At 30.6% G+C, this 16,497-nt stretch overlaps 1 protein-coding gene across 3 annotated transcripts in view; it reads right to left on the bottom strand.

Annotated features, from left to right (window-relative positions):
- Positions 1-1,392: 1,392 nt before the first annotated feature.
- LOC148611779 (uncharacterized) overlaps positions 1,393-16,497 on the bottom strand; it is a 49,918-nt gene continuing 34,813 nt past the window's right edge. For all 3 annotated transcript variants that reach the window (XM_088592650.1, XM_088592651.1, XM_088592652.1), the window contains 10 exons: positions 13,862-13,897; positions 13,155-13,270; positions 10,610-10,680; positions 10,124-10,299; positions 9,277-9,382; positions 8,254-8,406; positions 6,251-6,414; positions 5,798-5,871; positions 5,517-5,567; positions 1,393-4,180 (listed from right to left, as the gene is read on the bottom strand). In XM_088592650.1, the coding sequence (XP_088448776.1) occupies positions 4,151-4,180; positions 5,517-5,567; positions 5,798-5,871; positions 6,251-6,414; positions 8,254-8,406; positions 9,277-9,382; positions 10,124-10,299; positions 10,610-10,680; positions 13,155-13,270; positions 13,862-13,897 (977 nt within the window). In that variant the 3' untranslated portion in view covers positions 1,393-4,150. The remainder of the gene's footprint in view (positions 4,181-5,516; positions 5,568-5,797; positions 5,872-6,250; positions 6,415-8,253; positions 8,407-9,276; positions 9,383-10,123; positions 10,300-10,609; positions 10,681-13,154; positions 13,271-13,861; positions 13,898-16,497) is intronic.

The raw sequence follows: 16,497 nt of genomic DNA, 5'->3' as shown, positions 1-16,497 counted from the left end.
GGTCTTTGTCCCTGTATTACATTCTTTTGATTACCTTGGTTCCCTTGATTACTCTTTGACCACCCCGTGGTGGAATGGGGTACCCCTGTTATGTTACATGCAGGGAGTCGTTAGACCATAATACGATAAACTGACCATAGGAAGCTAAATTGTCTGACTCTTCCCATTTCTCCTCATTTCTAGTGGCAATCAAAATTTGTCGACCACATTATACTTGCGTCCCATCCCTTTTTCATTTCATTATATTTTAATGTTCATTTTATCATTCATTTTATGTTCATCGCCTGGATATAGCTGAAATATTGATGCCCGGGCGTTAAACCCCATCAATCAATCATTCAATCTTAATTTCAACTTATTAAAAAATTATATTTTTATGTATAGAAATCTGTGTCAATTTTTGAATATTTTACTTTATGTGTAAAATTTTAGAAATGTTTATGCAAAATTTCATCGCATTTAACCATTTTTATGACAGAAAATCTAATGATTAGAATTCCTATTATACTTTAATTTATGCATAAATTTTTTATTGCTTTTCATTCAAAATTTTATGATTTTTTACAAAAATTCATTCTACATCACATCTCCAGTTTTATAACCACGTTTACGTTTTGTAAGTATGAAGTCTAGTATTTTTGTTAAATATTGACGGCAAAATAGCCAAAATAACATTATATAAGCTATTTTGCCGGATCCGTGATATGAAATAAGCTATTTTACCGGATCCGGCCTTTTAATAAGGGGGTGTAACTCTAAATTCGTACACCGGGCATTATGACATTATGATACTGACTGCTAAAACTAAATACTTTAGGTTAATTAGTACCACGTGTAAAGGTTTTATCAAATTGAAATTACTGATTTTTCACTGATAAGAAATAAGAGATGTTCCAGCTCTAAAACCAAATATTGTATCACTGTCAAGTTGCCGTCAGTATAGATTTGTATGATTGTCAAGAACAAGCATCACCTATTTTTTTAAAGGACAGTAATTTGTTACACCTGGTACAGCAATACATCTTGGAGATTCGTAATGAATATTCAGGTACATGTATACGTAGATTACTGATCAGTTGGCAATGGCAGTCATATTTCTATAATTGGCATTCAGAAAAGCATTACTTTAATGGTGAGAAGGGCATACTCTCAAGACATTCCATACACACACAGAAATTACTCCAATGTTTTTAAAAAATGGAAACGTGTCTGAATTATGATTGCTTTTTAACACTCACATTACATGTGTTAATCTTTTTCACATGATCGAAATGAACATTAATACGAAAGTTTCATCATCATTATGACCTAATGGCAGTAATTTCTAAATTCACTGTATACCAAAGAGAAAATTCTGAAAATAGATAATAAAAAATAAGTTCAAACAAAACATACATAAAAGTATTTAATAAACAAAATATAATATATCATATTGATACAATTTTGATACTTCATTAACAAAAATATGAATATTCATACAAAAACACCCAAAATATACCTGATACTTCTTCAATGCTAGCATTCTTAAGTGTTGGTAAGAATCGGGCAAAATGTGAAGAATCAGAAACATGCATGTCAAAAACCCACCGATCTGACACTGTAATATCACTCAAGGATTCTTTCTCTATTTGAAAAAAAAACATTATTTGATCTCTGCATCACTGGCTTTGCTCAGAAATTTTTCAATAGACTGTAAGACAAATTAGGTTTTTGACAGTTATCTGCCCTTGAAATGTTCACTTTCAGTGCATTTCAATGAAATTGTAACTCAATTTTCCAAAATGATATGGAAAATATTGTTGTTTTTCCTTGATTCTGATGGTGCAAATAGTCAAAATTACACTATCCAAATGATGGGTTTTGCTAACTCAAAAAAATAAAAAAAAATATATATATAAATGAATTTGAAAATAAATAACCACAGCTTGAGAGTTTAATGAAAAAATATATTTGAGCTTAAATACACTTTTTACACTGATTAAAATAAAACAAAATATACAATGTGCTTATATTTCTTAAGTTGGAAATTGTCATAATTATATCCAAAAACTAGCTGGAAAAAGAAATTGCACTTGGAACCATAAAAAAAACAAAACTCATATACTTGCTATACATATGAAAAATAAAAAAATGCAACTAATTAAAAGATTGAAGTAGTGCAATGTATTAAAAAATAAATCTACAAACCCAAGATAACATTCAGTGCTAGCATCATGCCTGTCAAAAGATTTTTAATTTATTTAAAGTTTTCTTTGAAACTAAGATTATTTACACTTTGATAAGCAGCTTAATGGTTTGAAATAAGTTATTATAGAAAAGTATCCAAGTACTTACAGAAAATACAAGAAGACAAATATTTGAATTTGAAGTTGAAGTCTACTGCTGTCCTTTGCTCCAATCAGACAGTAATCAATCTGTTTGGTTGGAGATATATTGCTTCCCTTTACTCAAATTTGAAAAAAAGAAACCAAAAAACAAAGTCAAAGTCAGGAATATGAAAAATGTCTATTAACTAGTATTTTACTTTTTACTTTTTCCAATCTAATTTTTAATATCACCATAGATATGTTATTTAATATATCAGCTCATAAGTATTGTATGATATGATTATAACCTTCACCTCTGGTTGTTAGTTAAATAATATTTTCAGCAACTTACACTATACCATCATAAAAGTGAGGCAACAAATTAGTACATAGCACAAAAAAATACATATTCAAATGAAGCCACTAAATAAAAAAAATATATAGTAAATTTAGGAAATATAGACCCTATTGAATTTTTCTCCTTTTATTCAAGAAATTAATATACAGCTAATGCACATGATATAAATATTTTAGATATAATGAAAAAAAAATGAAAATAGCTTTCAAAATTTGTCATTTTGTCATACAAAATAATACAAAACCATGTTAGTACAAAATTGCGGGCTTTTTCCTTTTGCGCCACAACTTTCGCCAGTACTCCTTTCGCGCCAGTTTATTTTTTGATTTTCGTAGTTAAATTGCGCCAATGAATTAATGATCTTGTTGCATCAGAATACAAATAAATTTATATTTGATGTTGTTTTAGTGCTACATTAGATGCGTGGTGTTGTTATTGTATGCTATTCACAATTTTTAAAAAAATCTCTTTATAACTGGTTGTTCGTCTATTTGGTAAGCATAATTTATGAAAATATAAGAAATATAAGGCTTTCATTTTAGTTTAAAAATGTAAATATAGACCCTCCTCCTTTTTCCGGGCTCGGGAGTGACAGCTTTCCCTGGCGGAGTTAATGTTCTAAAAAGTTATTTTAGTATAGCATTCATTTTTAACTCATTTTCTTTATTTCATGATAGTTTTATTTTACATTTTTAACTTTTTAATATTCAATTTCCTTATTTGTATTTGGCACAAAAGGCACAAAAGGTAGTCTTTTTCTGGTGGAAAAGGACTACATGGAAAAAAAATTTGGCGCAATTTAACTACGATTTTATATACATTTGGTGCAAAACGATGATGCCCCAAATTGCTATACTTCATTAGTATTATGTATAAATTCACTGTCAAAATTTAGACAAACAAAATCTGATTTTTCTCCCTTGTTTACAGCACATGCACTACTTATTATTTATTACACTAATGGCAGAACACACAAGAGCCAAATGATCTACAGAACAAAGATTACAACACATTTCTAATTTTCAAATAATAAAAGGGTTGTAACTCTGAACAAGTAATGAATATACACCATAACCAAACTTTTACTGGTATTTTAAGTGCATGCATATTGTGAATTAATTTTTTTTACATATTTGTAGATGTTTTTATTAGCAGCTAGGGTGTAAAAAGAAGATTTCAAAAGTATGTCCTTTATGTGTGTCTTCTTTTATTTGGCTCATAGACATTCCTGGTGTTGAACATGCTTTTTTTACATTGAAAAGGGAGGTAATCATTCCTTGGTCACCATGTAGTAGTATGTAAAAAAATTGTCAACAGAACCCCTAAAAGTATTCAATTTGACAGTAATATACATGTATGAACTAAACAACTGACAAAAAATTAATGTAATCAAAATCAAGTCATTCTAGCTAAAGCTGTAAAGGTCTAATGAAAATTGGCAAATGAGGAGTTTTAGAGGCCATCTATTATAAGGATATTGTCAATTTTATTCTATACTTGTCAGTGAATCTTTTTTCTGAAAAAGAAAGTAAAGAAAAAGATATCAATGAAACTGCATTTTATTTGAAATAGATGTACGAAAACAAGCATTACTTTATTTTCTGGACTACGAGTCGTCACTCTAACAGTCTAACTGGCGAATGAATTCGAATATTATTAATCATTGCTGCTATCCTTTATGAATGAATATGACAATGTTAATAAAAACTTTGAAACTTTGAAACCATTAAAATATATAAACAAACTCTAGAAGATACGCTTACAAAACTCTTTTTTAACTGGAAAGACAATTTCGAGTGTTCTGGAATTATCGGTCCTTTAATATGCAAATTTGTACCCATTTGCCGTATGTTGTAACAAATTCGCACATATTATATTAAGTAAACGTGTTATCTAAATGGCTACCGGGTAATTGAAACCAAATTTGCAGGTAACAATAATTTTTTATTGTATTTGCTAATACCAGGTAATATTGTTTATTAATTACTGCTCATAATTATAACCAATTCATCAAATAAATTTCCCACTTTTTTCATGCTTGGATGCCCATGCTCAATGTACACCTGATGACCTAAGGCTTCAGAGCCATTGATACACCATTAAATAAAACTAATTTAACTCACAAAGTACACTTTAACAAAAACACAAATTATAATTTATTTCAGAAATATTATACATAAAAACATCGCTGCAACAATATGCTGTTGAAAACAAACTGCTCAACCTCTGCTGAAACCTACTAAAAAAATGCACACATTTGACCCTCGACTTATCTGCCAAATTAAACTTATCTGTATTTTTCGTCGATTTTGGTCAGAACTAGGCAATTCGACTTATGCTCCACATCGACTTGTAGTCCAGACAATATGGTAAATATTCACCCCAGGCTCTTCACATGATGTCTATTTTGTGTTGGTTTGTAAAGCATAATATTATTTTTAATTTGTTAAAATATTCTACAACATATTTGCTTTTTCCAAAACAAAGACTTGAGTACATATCCAGTGAGTCCAATATTATGAAGAATAATACTCTTTAATGATCCTTTGTTGTTTTTACTTTGAACTTAAGGAGGTAAACCTAAGGTAAGAGACACAAATCTTAAAAATCTTTGGGACGGTTGTATTCAGCATTTTACATCAATCTTGTGTAAGCATCTCATTAACTTGGATTGATTTTATTCTGCATCAAACTTAAGCTTGAAAAGCTTTGGTATCATTAAATATGATACAAACATATCACTGATTTCAAGGGTTATGTCTCTTACCTTAGGTCTACCTCCTTAAAATTTATATTGTGCATCAATTTTTGCCTAACGTTACACAGATTTTTACTAAAAATTCAATACTTACATCAAAATCTGGATGGGGCTTATTTACTCTTTCTGGCCTCTTTATACGAAACTGTAAGGGTAAAAAATTGACTTCATACTGATTTCTATATTTCTATGGAAAGTCAAATTTCCCTTTTTCAGTAGTTATCAAGTTCTAACAAATATTCTTGTTCAATTCTTGAATTTTCATATGTTTACAGTTTGCAGAGGATATAATAATGAATTAAAAATGATCAAATTTTAAGTTTAAATAGCAAGTTGTACATCAAAATGATTTAAATGTAAATTAAATATTTTTACCGGGATTGCAAGATTACTTCGGTACATAAAATCCCATGAAAATGGAGCTTTTCCTCTTCTGTTGTTATCATATACTGAAAAAAATATTTAACTTTAATATTTTTCAAAACAAAGAAGAATTGTATCCAAAGCTTCCAGAAACAATACTGAACTCAAAAGCTGGCTCTTTTGAAATTAATATCTGTATTTAAGGACTTGAGGATCACTTGACATGTATTCCCATATCTCTTTCTCTCTCAAAAAAAAAAAGAAAAGAGGGAGGCACAAAAGTAAAGGTTAAAATAAAGGTTAAATATTGATCTGTAAAATGCTCATAAATAGTAAGGTAGTACGAAGCTAAAATCTACCATAAAAATCCCTGTAAAATTCAAGTTCATTTTCAACCAAATTTCTTCGTAAGTTACATGTAGCCCTACACTATTCTGACATATGTACAACCAAAATGAAATATACCTGTATCTGGATCTTGAGGTCTCCATGTTTCATTGTCATAAGCACCTCTATCTGATTCAGGGGATTCATAACCCAAGCCACTGTTGAAATATGGAGATGGGCACTTCCAACTATTGAATTTACCTGCTATAGGACTAGTAAAAAAGCCCTGATCTAACTGGTTTCTGTTAAAGATATACCATAAAATATAATTCAATTCTGAACTATGTCTATTGTTTTCATCAAAGAAATTACACGACACACACAATTTGTTTTTATCTAGGAAGCTTTCTTTGTCCCCTGAAGCAAAAGAATGAGGGGACTTAGAAATGCTAGGCAACCATATTTCTGTTCATCTCCTTTGTTAGTACTCCCATATCTATATTTCTATTCATATAGTCCAGTCAATCAGAAAATTTCGCCCTCAATCTAAACAAATTGCAATAAAAGATATTTAAGCTAAAGCATTATGGGCAAATTAAGCATAGAAAAAAGTCTAACTAAATTTAACTTGCTGAAACCTCAAAATAAGCATTTCAAATTTATTATGGAAATTACTATTGGCCTATATGCTACATATTTTAATCAGAATATTTTCTGTTGCAGTTTGTTAAAGTTTAAAATTCATTTCGACTAGACTAATATCAAACAAAGCATAAGGAATAACTTTGAAATTAACAATGATTGTCAAGTATTTGGAATTATTTCCCTTAAAATATTTTGTTTTTTTGCAATTTAATTTGTAATCACTTTTATGCTTACAGGTTTCAGATCACAATTAACACCCCTTGATTTTCGTTGTATACAAATCTAGTTCCTTTTTTAGTGCCTTTATTAATGATTTTTTCCTTTGCTGTTATAAACTTTATTGCTAACATTATTTGCTGCAGAAATGTAGGACAAGATCAAAATTACAAGGCATTTTGTTTCATTCTGCAATTTTATGTGATTTGGTCCTGTGGAAGGTCAAAATTCAGAATATTTGGTAGTGGTCACTTTTCATGCCTACAGGGTATCTATAGGTGATAAAAATAAAAAAAAGATATTGAACTTTTCTGAAACTCTCACAGGAATCTGCTTTTATATGTGTTTCTAAATTCGTGAAGTTTTATTAAGTTTCAAGCGGTGGAATCTTTTCTATTTGTAAAAAATTGGTCTGTTAAATGCACTACCAAATTAATTGTGGTCTCCTACCTACATTTCTTAATGGATTTGGATATAATTCATACTGATTTAAGTGTTAAAATAATGACTCTCCAAGAAATTAATGATACTAGCTTATATTATAGGAGTCATCTCCCACCGAAATTGAGAATTATTCAAAATTTTGTTTCGCAAGCACTCTAAAGACTACATCATCTCAGACAAAATTTACAGAGGACTAAGTTTTCATAATGGTGATCAATACAAATTTAAAACAGAAACCATGGAAAACTGAGAGCCTGATTTCAGTCTGACAGGACATTTCATTTAATTCCATGAACAGTAGACATTACAATGAGAGAACTTCAATGGCAGGCTGATCACACATCTAACTTAAAACTCCAATTAGTCTCAAAATAACAGACTTAAACATGTAGTAAGGTATATAAGAAGCATTATCTCCCTTTTGTTACTTTGTATGTATGATTTCTTTGTTGTGTATGTCTGTTTTCCATGTCTGGTCTTTCTCCCTGAATTACATTCTTTTGATTACTGCTATAACCTTGGTTCCCTTGATTACTCTTTGATTACTGCTATAACCTTGGTTCCCTTGATTACTCTTTGATAACTGCTATAACCTTGGTTCCCTTGATTACTCTTTAACCATCCCATCAGGATTGATTTGCAACAACTGCACTTCAAGACCTAAATTTTGCATCCATCACAAAGCATAAGAGAAGAAAGGGTTAAGAACAATACATGGACACGATGGATAAAGCTATGGTACTCATTTTTTTCAAAATTTTATGAATACTCAATTCACTATGATTTAGGTATAATTTGATGCCTAAATAAATGATTTTGTTACTGTTCCTGTTTACCTATCATAATCATTATCATCTTCCTCTTTAGGTTTCTTCTCTTTTTTATGGTAAATACATAGTGCCACAATTAATACCAATACCATGAAAAACAATGATATACCCACTCCTAGACCCATTACCAATAGGAAACTATCTGTACTTTGCAGTGGTCTGAAAAAAAATGAATATACAAGAAAGACAGCCATACATTATATTTATGTACAGATTAACTTTTTTATTTATTGTAATAAATATTTAACACATCTTATTAATTTCAATTATAAATAGCTGATAAACAGCTATGTTAGAGCACATTACCTTTTATCTGTCTTTGAAGTCCCATAGTTCTTCAGTGAAAATTGTGAAAAAATGAAAATCAGGATGGTAACTTACATTTATGATGTGGTGCCGAAACTAAATTAAATTTCCTGTATATATCTGAGTTACCCCTCTACATGTGGATGGACAGCAATATTTCCATTTAAAGACAGGTGTAACATGAAGTTGCATGTGTCATGCTAGGTTTACCCCCCCCCCTTTTACAGAAAGTTCATATCAGACAACAGCAAAAACTCTCTTACAACATATGCCCTAAATATAAAGCAAAACACAAAATTTGAAATCAATCGATCAACTGGGACCGGATATTTTTGTGACAATCTGATTCCAATTCACTACTTGTTGAGTGGGGTTTTAAAAAAAATAGGTGTTAAAATTTGTCATTTACCTTTTCCTCATGACCACATAGGTTAACACTTAGCAATAAAGACATACAGACATGAAATGTACTTATCCTCTGTTGACAATCACTAATTAACTGGTTCAAACAACCAAACTTTCCTACAGTTTTGACAATTTAACATTTCTCAAAAATATGCAGCAAAATTTTCTCATCGGAAAATGTTCCTGTCTTATTGATAAATTGTTTCAGTCATCATGCTTTCAGTTTTTAATGAATTCAATTTTCATAAAACTTAAAAAAAAATATTGTTTAAACAAAACCTTGGGTAAATTCTTAACCCAGTTTGATAGTCTACTTACAAACAATAAGGTGTCTGGCTAGTACCTATAGCACATTCTTGGTTGAATGGACAGGTGTTTAATTGATAAAATGCATCACAGAGAGATGTCGTTGATGTCATGTTTACTACAAAATATTAGACAATGTCACAGCATAATATACATTGTAATATCCATTAAGTTCAATGATCATGTACTCTACATATTATAATTGTCTTTCTTTATTTTTAATTTAACAAAAAAAAACCAAAAACCATAATATGGTAAGTTTATCAAATTTAATTTTACCTTCTAGCATTCATATGGTCACCTATTAAGTGATTGTTCCCTTGCAAAAGATTGAATTACTTCAGTTGTAATGTCTTCAGAGTATTTGTTTTGTCATTGTATTAGTTAGAAACTTTGAACATCACAACTAATTGGTTCATAACAAAAACTTGTCATCCTAAATGAAACTAAGTTAAACTAGAAGTGGATGTTGCAATGAGCTAAAAATATCACACACAAAATTTGAAAGGTTTGCTCATACGATTTTCATTCAAGTACTAAATGATTTCCATGGGTTGCCATGCTGTTATAAAACCCTAAAAAGGCAACAAAACCTATGAGAAACTGAAGAAAGTCTGATACATAATACAACTGTTCAAAATTATCCTGATTACCTAATTTAAACTGTAAGAATGAAGGGCTGCTGAGATGTTCAAAAAGATATAATTACAAAACAGACAATTACATATGTACAGACAGCAATAAACCACATTTCCCACAAGACAAAACAAAACAAAAGAAAAATACAAAAAAAATCACCATATTGAATTTTTTAAAATTATTTTACTTAGAAAGAAACATCTCCATAAATTATACCAACCTTTTATTCCACTCTTATCTTCCAATACAGAATGATTAGCGCCAACTGGTGTTCCACTAATATTTATAGATCCACCTCCTTTTAAGAGATTATTGCTGGCAGCTATAACATTATTCTGGCTTCCACCACTATTTTTTTTCAAAACAACAGTATGATCTGCTATCAAACTTCCTTTGCTAAAATATTCATAGTTTGATGTTAACAATGTCAATTTGTTTTCTGCATACTAAACCTCTTGAAAAGTTATCACCATGTTGTCATACATGCTGTAATAATTTGGCAATCAAGATAAAAAAAAATCATCATGATTTACTAGTGTTCATAGTAAGCAAACATTGTGTTTTTGAAATTAAAACATTTTGAAAGGCCTTGAAATATGTTATTTTTGGTGGTATAAAAATATGACCTCACAATGTAAATGGAATATAAACTCACAAAGAAAAACCATGAGTTCAAACGTACATATCAACTATACTCAAGACGTACCTTATTTTGTATAAAACAACTTTTACAAAGCTGTCTTTTGTTGCTTTATAACTACTGTAATATTCTGTTAGCTACAACAAAATTTAATAGTTAGAAGTTTATACAAACCAACCATTCAATCCCTCAATATATATAGTAAAAGTCACTCCAATCATATACAGGAAAAATCAAATCTTTTAAGTGCTTTAGTGTTCCCACACTCCTTTGCAATGCTTGAAATAACTTAAACTAGCACATTACAATAATAAATAGAAAGACTTAATAATAATAATTATAAAGTACAAGTTATTATACCATTCAAAGCCTCCATATTATATTTAGTAATAAATAGCTCCCCAAAGCACAGCATGATCTGACCCCAGCCAGTTAAACTCTGTCCACTTGAGGCAAGTATGGACACGATATTAGTTTTTGACACTAAACATGAGGACTTACAGTTCATTATGGACACAACAACTCATAAGGACACAATACTGCACGATATATTGAAATTAAATTTAAGTATAAAGGTCTGCTTCAGGATGCATTCATGATTCATTTTGTACCTCATTATCTCAAAAACAGTCAATGATAGGGATAGTTTGGGATAGTTTGCAAGGCATACTTCTTAAAGCTCTTATATATAGGCTGAGGTTTTCATATGGAATCCAATAAACAAATTTCAAAATCGTGTCAAAATAAAAAAGTTAATTATTTGGGGTGTGGTCAAGAAAATGCATTTTTCTGCCCCCCCCCCCCCCTTTGGCCCCCTAATTTTGAAATTTGTAAGCTTTTATCCTAAAATCAATCCAAGCCTGGTCATTGTAATATAGGATATTGTGGAGCAGTATCATGAAATGCTTGTTTTAGCCCCTGTTAGGCCCTTTATTTTAAAATGGTTGGGCAATAACCCCAAAATCAATACCAATCTTCCATTTGTGGTTTTGAACCTTGTCATAAAATGGTACAAAGACCAACCAACTAATACTCAAGTTATCACACAAGAATCAAGTGTCTAGGGAAGAGGACACAGAGGATGACTACGCCATACTAATACATGTGTACTCGGCCATAATTTTTTGTGGTTGTATTAAAATCTCTCCTTGCATTCTTTCTGATTCAGGGTTTATCTCCCTTATACAGAGTTACCTCTTCTGTTACTTGTAGTAACAATTATATTATTTATCTAATTCTTCCTTCATGGCAATGACCTCAGATTTGAACTAAGCCACTTCTGGCATAACCAAATGTATATCTACAATTCTCAGGAGAATTCACTTCGCAGCAAATCATGCCTGAGACGAGTAAGATTGGCTGTCCTTTTTGATTATATAAACAATGTTTGGCAATCATCTGCGTTAAGTATCTTAGCCCATATTTTTACGAATTAAGTATTGCAGATAAAATAATTCTACTCTATTGAATGAATTAACATTTCAGGTTGAGTTTTTAAGAGGAGTATTTAAAAAATAAAGTTAAAACAAATAATAAACTAAAACATTGATGTTACTTCCCTCTTTCCCCTAGAAAGCATATAAGAACCCCCAGAAAACATAATAGGTGGTGCACAATGACATTATGTAATAAAAAATCTGAGAAAGATTCATCAAATTCCATTCAGCAGATTTAGAAGATGGTACAACTATTGATTGAACAATGACAAAGTCTATATTTTGCATTAGGAAAACCCAAAAGTCATTAAGATGGAAAAACAAAATGGAAGGTGCACAATGGCATAATGTAATAAAGAATCTGTGACAGTTTCATCAAATTCTATTCTGCGATTTCAGAGGAGTTGTGGATTAAGACTGGAGATGGACAAAGGGAGGAATGGACAAACACCATGTTCTGGCAACCTGCTAAGCGGGGGATATAATTACATAGCCTGAAATTAAAGTTCTATATCACAAATACTAAGATTTTTACACCTTTTCTAAGGTCAACAGAGTGTTTAGATTCTCAGATAAAAGTTCAAGTGACTTTCACCTTATTTTACAATATTTAAGATACTAAATTTAATTAGATCAAGACAAATGGAAGTTTACTTCATACACTGAGAACAGGGAATGGTAGAACATTAAAACTACAAGATGGTAATTCTATTATCAAGAGAACTGAATAGAGTACCATGGAATCAGTTTGGTTCCATTCATCATTGTTATACAAATTATTCTAAATAGAAGTTTTATCATTGAATCATCTTATTTTAAATCATGAAACAATGAATACCTTCATTTCCATCACAGTTTAAATTATAAAAAAAAAAAAATCATATAAATTACATGTTTTATTGCCCAGATTAACCTTTCCAACACTTCATGACAATGCTCAAAATGATTGAAACCATAACTTAAATTAAATGTATCTGTGATTGCAAGACTGAAACTAGTAAAAATGTTATTTCAAATATTTAAAATATAAACTTTTCAAAATGTTTTACAGAACTGAAAAGAAAACAACAACCATACAAATGAACAAAACTGAAACAATAACAAAACATGACAAACATTATTAACCATGTATAATAATTTACCAGACCCCCATGTAATTACACTGGATTACTTACACCTTTTTCTGTGTAGTTAAATAAAGTTTTATAATAGTCTGTATTTTCATTGGTCAAATCATCATTTTCATCCACTGTATAAGCAAGTGTTAAGACAACTCGAACTGTCACTTCAGCTGAAAGTAAAATAAGTTTAGCCTGATTTCAAATTTATCCCAATACATACTTTTCACCAAATTTGAAATCTTCTTTTAATTAATTAATATTTCAAACACATTAATTTTATAGATTGGATTCAGACCAAGGAAAATAACTAGTGCACCCCTAAAAAAATATATACTACTCACATATCAGGTGGTCTTAATCATTTCAAACCCTCAAGTTGGATAATCTTCCCTTAAAGTATTAACATAAATATCAATTATCTTTATTCATGAACATCCACAAGTGATGTCAAAATTTCCTTCAGAATGCATTTCATCAAAATATATTTAGCAGTAAATGAAGAGTTGACACTACAAGAGTTTAACATGTACTAAGAACATGCCTCAAGTTGGATTATCTTGCTTTTTGGGCATCAGATAACATCAACAATCATATTCTTTCATACATGTCCTCAAATGATACTTAATTTTCAAATAAAATGTTATCAAGATCCATAGATCAGTTAAGTATGAGATGCAATTACATAATAAAAAGACAACAAAGGAAAAAATGGGAGGATGTTTCTATATACCCAACCAAACAAGGGTTTAATTTTTACTTACTTGTATTTGGTGTGTACGCAGTTGTAGGTATAGATACTGAAATGAAAGAAAATATCATTTTCAGGTTAATCAATTAAAAAAGGATTTTCAAACTAGAGGTTCTAGAGAGCCTGAATTGCTCGCCTGGGTTGATAAGCAACATATTATATTTATAAAAGTTGGCATGTTTTTTCTTCAAATAAAATTCTTCATGCTCATACCTAAGGAACGATCATATCAATTTTCATTGACTTCAGGGCAGTAGTTTCTGAGGAGAATTTTAATGTTCTATTGTACAAAACATTCAAGGGCAGAATCAGGTTATATATAGTTTGAACATTGTAAATAAATATCATAAATTATTTCATGTGCCAAATATAGTATGAATAGTAACAAGAGGCTCCTAGGAGCCCGAATAGCTCACCTGCTTAAATTTTTGCCTTTCACGGGCAACAACTCTAACAAGGAGTTGTCAGACAATTTTGACTCAAAAAGACTTTTGTAGGACTTATCATAAGGATCTTTCTATCAATTAAAAGTTTCTTTTTATCTGTCATAGTTTTCAAGGTATTGGCTGAAAAGTGTAAATAAACTGTTATCACAGAGATAAGTCTTGCCTGTTCGATATTGTCAATATAATGATGTGTTTGTTAAATATTATTTTTTTGTGTTGCTTTCATATTTTGTAAAATAATATGAATTGCAAAATTGTCATTTTTGTTTTACCACTACAAAATGCACTAGGTGATAGATGGATGAACCAAACTTATCATGAGGCCATCACAAAATACAAGTCACCACTTCGTGTGGCAGGGTATGAAAAGTGGTCACATAATTACAACATGTTTGATGACTAAATGTATATAATGTTATGAAATAGGAAAGGACTGAGAAATTGGAATATTTGACAAATTAAAGATGTGAAATACTTCAATTGAAAAATTCGTTTTTAAAACTATATGTGATAATGAATGGCAAAAATTTCAGTAGCTGGGGATTCATTGTATTTTTATTGCATTACATTGAGATAGTAGGTATTAAGTAAAGATGGAATTCAAATAAAAATGTCTACATAAAGTACAAGTAACCTTAATGTTAAACTTTTAAAATTAAATGAACTTATCAGAAAACTTAACTTTAAAATTTTAAACTTAAACGTTGAATTTTCCAAGTCAATAAACCATGGCTGCAGGGGTATATGCATAAAATTGGCATGAATGTGTGATGCAATGATGGTAATGCATCTGCACACCAAATACATTGACTAAGCACAAGGGGTTCATGTTTAAATGAACTTATCGGAAAACTTAACTTTAAAATTTTAAACTTTAACATTGAATTTTCTAAGTCAACAGACCATGACTGCAGGGGTATATGCATAAAATTCGCATGGATTTGTGATGCAATGATGGTAAGGCATCTGTACACCAAATAACATTGACTCAGCACATGGGGTTCATGTTTAAATGAACTTATCAGAAAACTTAACGTTAAGTTTGTAGACGTCACCTCCGAAATCACCAGAGAAGCAAAACCTTAGTCTCGCCTTCTAAGACTTTTGTCCCAGGCAAGACAAAAACCCAGTCTTTTTTCACCTTTCAAAGGTAATAACTCTAACAAGGAGTTATTCAACAAATCTTATTCCTACAGACATTTGTAGGCCTTATTATAAGGATCATTTCAGCAATAGAAAAAATGTGGCTAAACCTTAAGTTCTTGGAGGTATATGAGAAAAACTTCTGACAGACCTCTTTCTTCTATTTTTAGTAACAGCATCCATGTTTTTCAACATATCAAAAAAAAAATCCCCACATCGGATCTATGCAGAATACCCTAGGAAATATTCACATGAAGTGTGGTTCTAATTGGTCCGGTAGTTTTAGAAAAGATTTTAAAAGAAGTCGAAAAAGGGCAATTACTCCAATGTGGCTTAACAGATTTATATGAAAATTTGACAACAGATAGATCACATCATGTTGAATACCTTTACCCTGTCAGAATTTGGCTAAACCAAATTTTTTTTAGATATATCCAAAAACTTCAATTTTTAGTATCAGCTGCCATGTTTTTCAGGGCCAAGAAACATTCATAACAGGTTTGATTCTAATTGGTTAAGTAGTGTCAGGGGAGAAGAGTTTTGAAAAACTGTTAATATTGAAATTTTATTCATAACTAAAGGGAGCCTGTGGCCTTGCACATATGCAAAAAATATCTGTCAGAGCACAAAACAGCAAAATCCAAAATGAAAACACCAAAATTCATAGAAAATAAAAAACAGCCTATGACAATGGATAGATACAAAGAAGTTCTATGGCATTTGCTGAAGAATTTCTCAGTTAGAGTCAGTCCATTTCCTTCTTTTTTCAATCAATATGAACAAATGCTTAAAGTGTTTTGGAGTTATTGTATGAAATATTGGTGACAGATGGACAGCGGTACATACACCATCATACGTTTTGTCAAAATTGAAGGGCTTATAAAAATCTATAATTTCGACCTTGAGGTCAAGGGTCAATGTGGTATAGAGGTCATGAATGCACGCAACTCATGCAAGTGCCAAATATGGTATGCCTATGCCAAAGAACAACACAGATATGGCTTGGACGAAAACCTGCACAGACCGATTCCTAAATACCCCCTTTGAACTTTGTTTGTGG

This window comes from Perna viridis, chromosome 7 (genome assembly GCF_037379345.1).
Source record: "Perna viridis isolate PV_CMFRI_1.1 ecotype Kerala chromosome 7, ASM3737934v1, whole genome shotgun sequence".
NCBI classification, from domain to species: Eukaryota; Metazoa; Mollusca; class Bivalvia; order Mytilida; family Mytilidae; genus Perna; species Perna viridis.
Note: the sequence above shows the minus strand (reverse complement) of the source record. Positions and strands in the feature narration are given on the sequence as shown.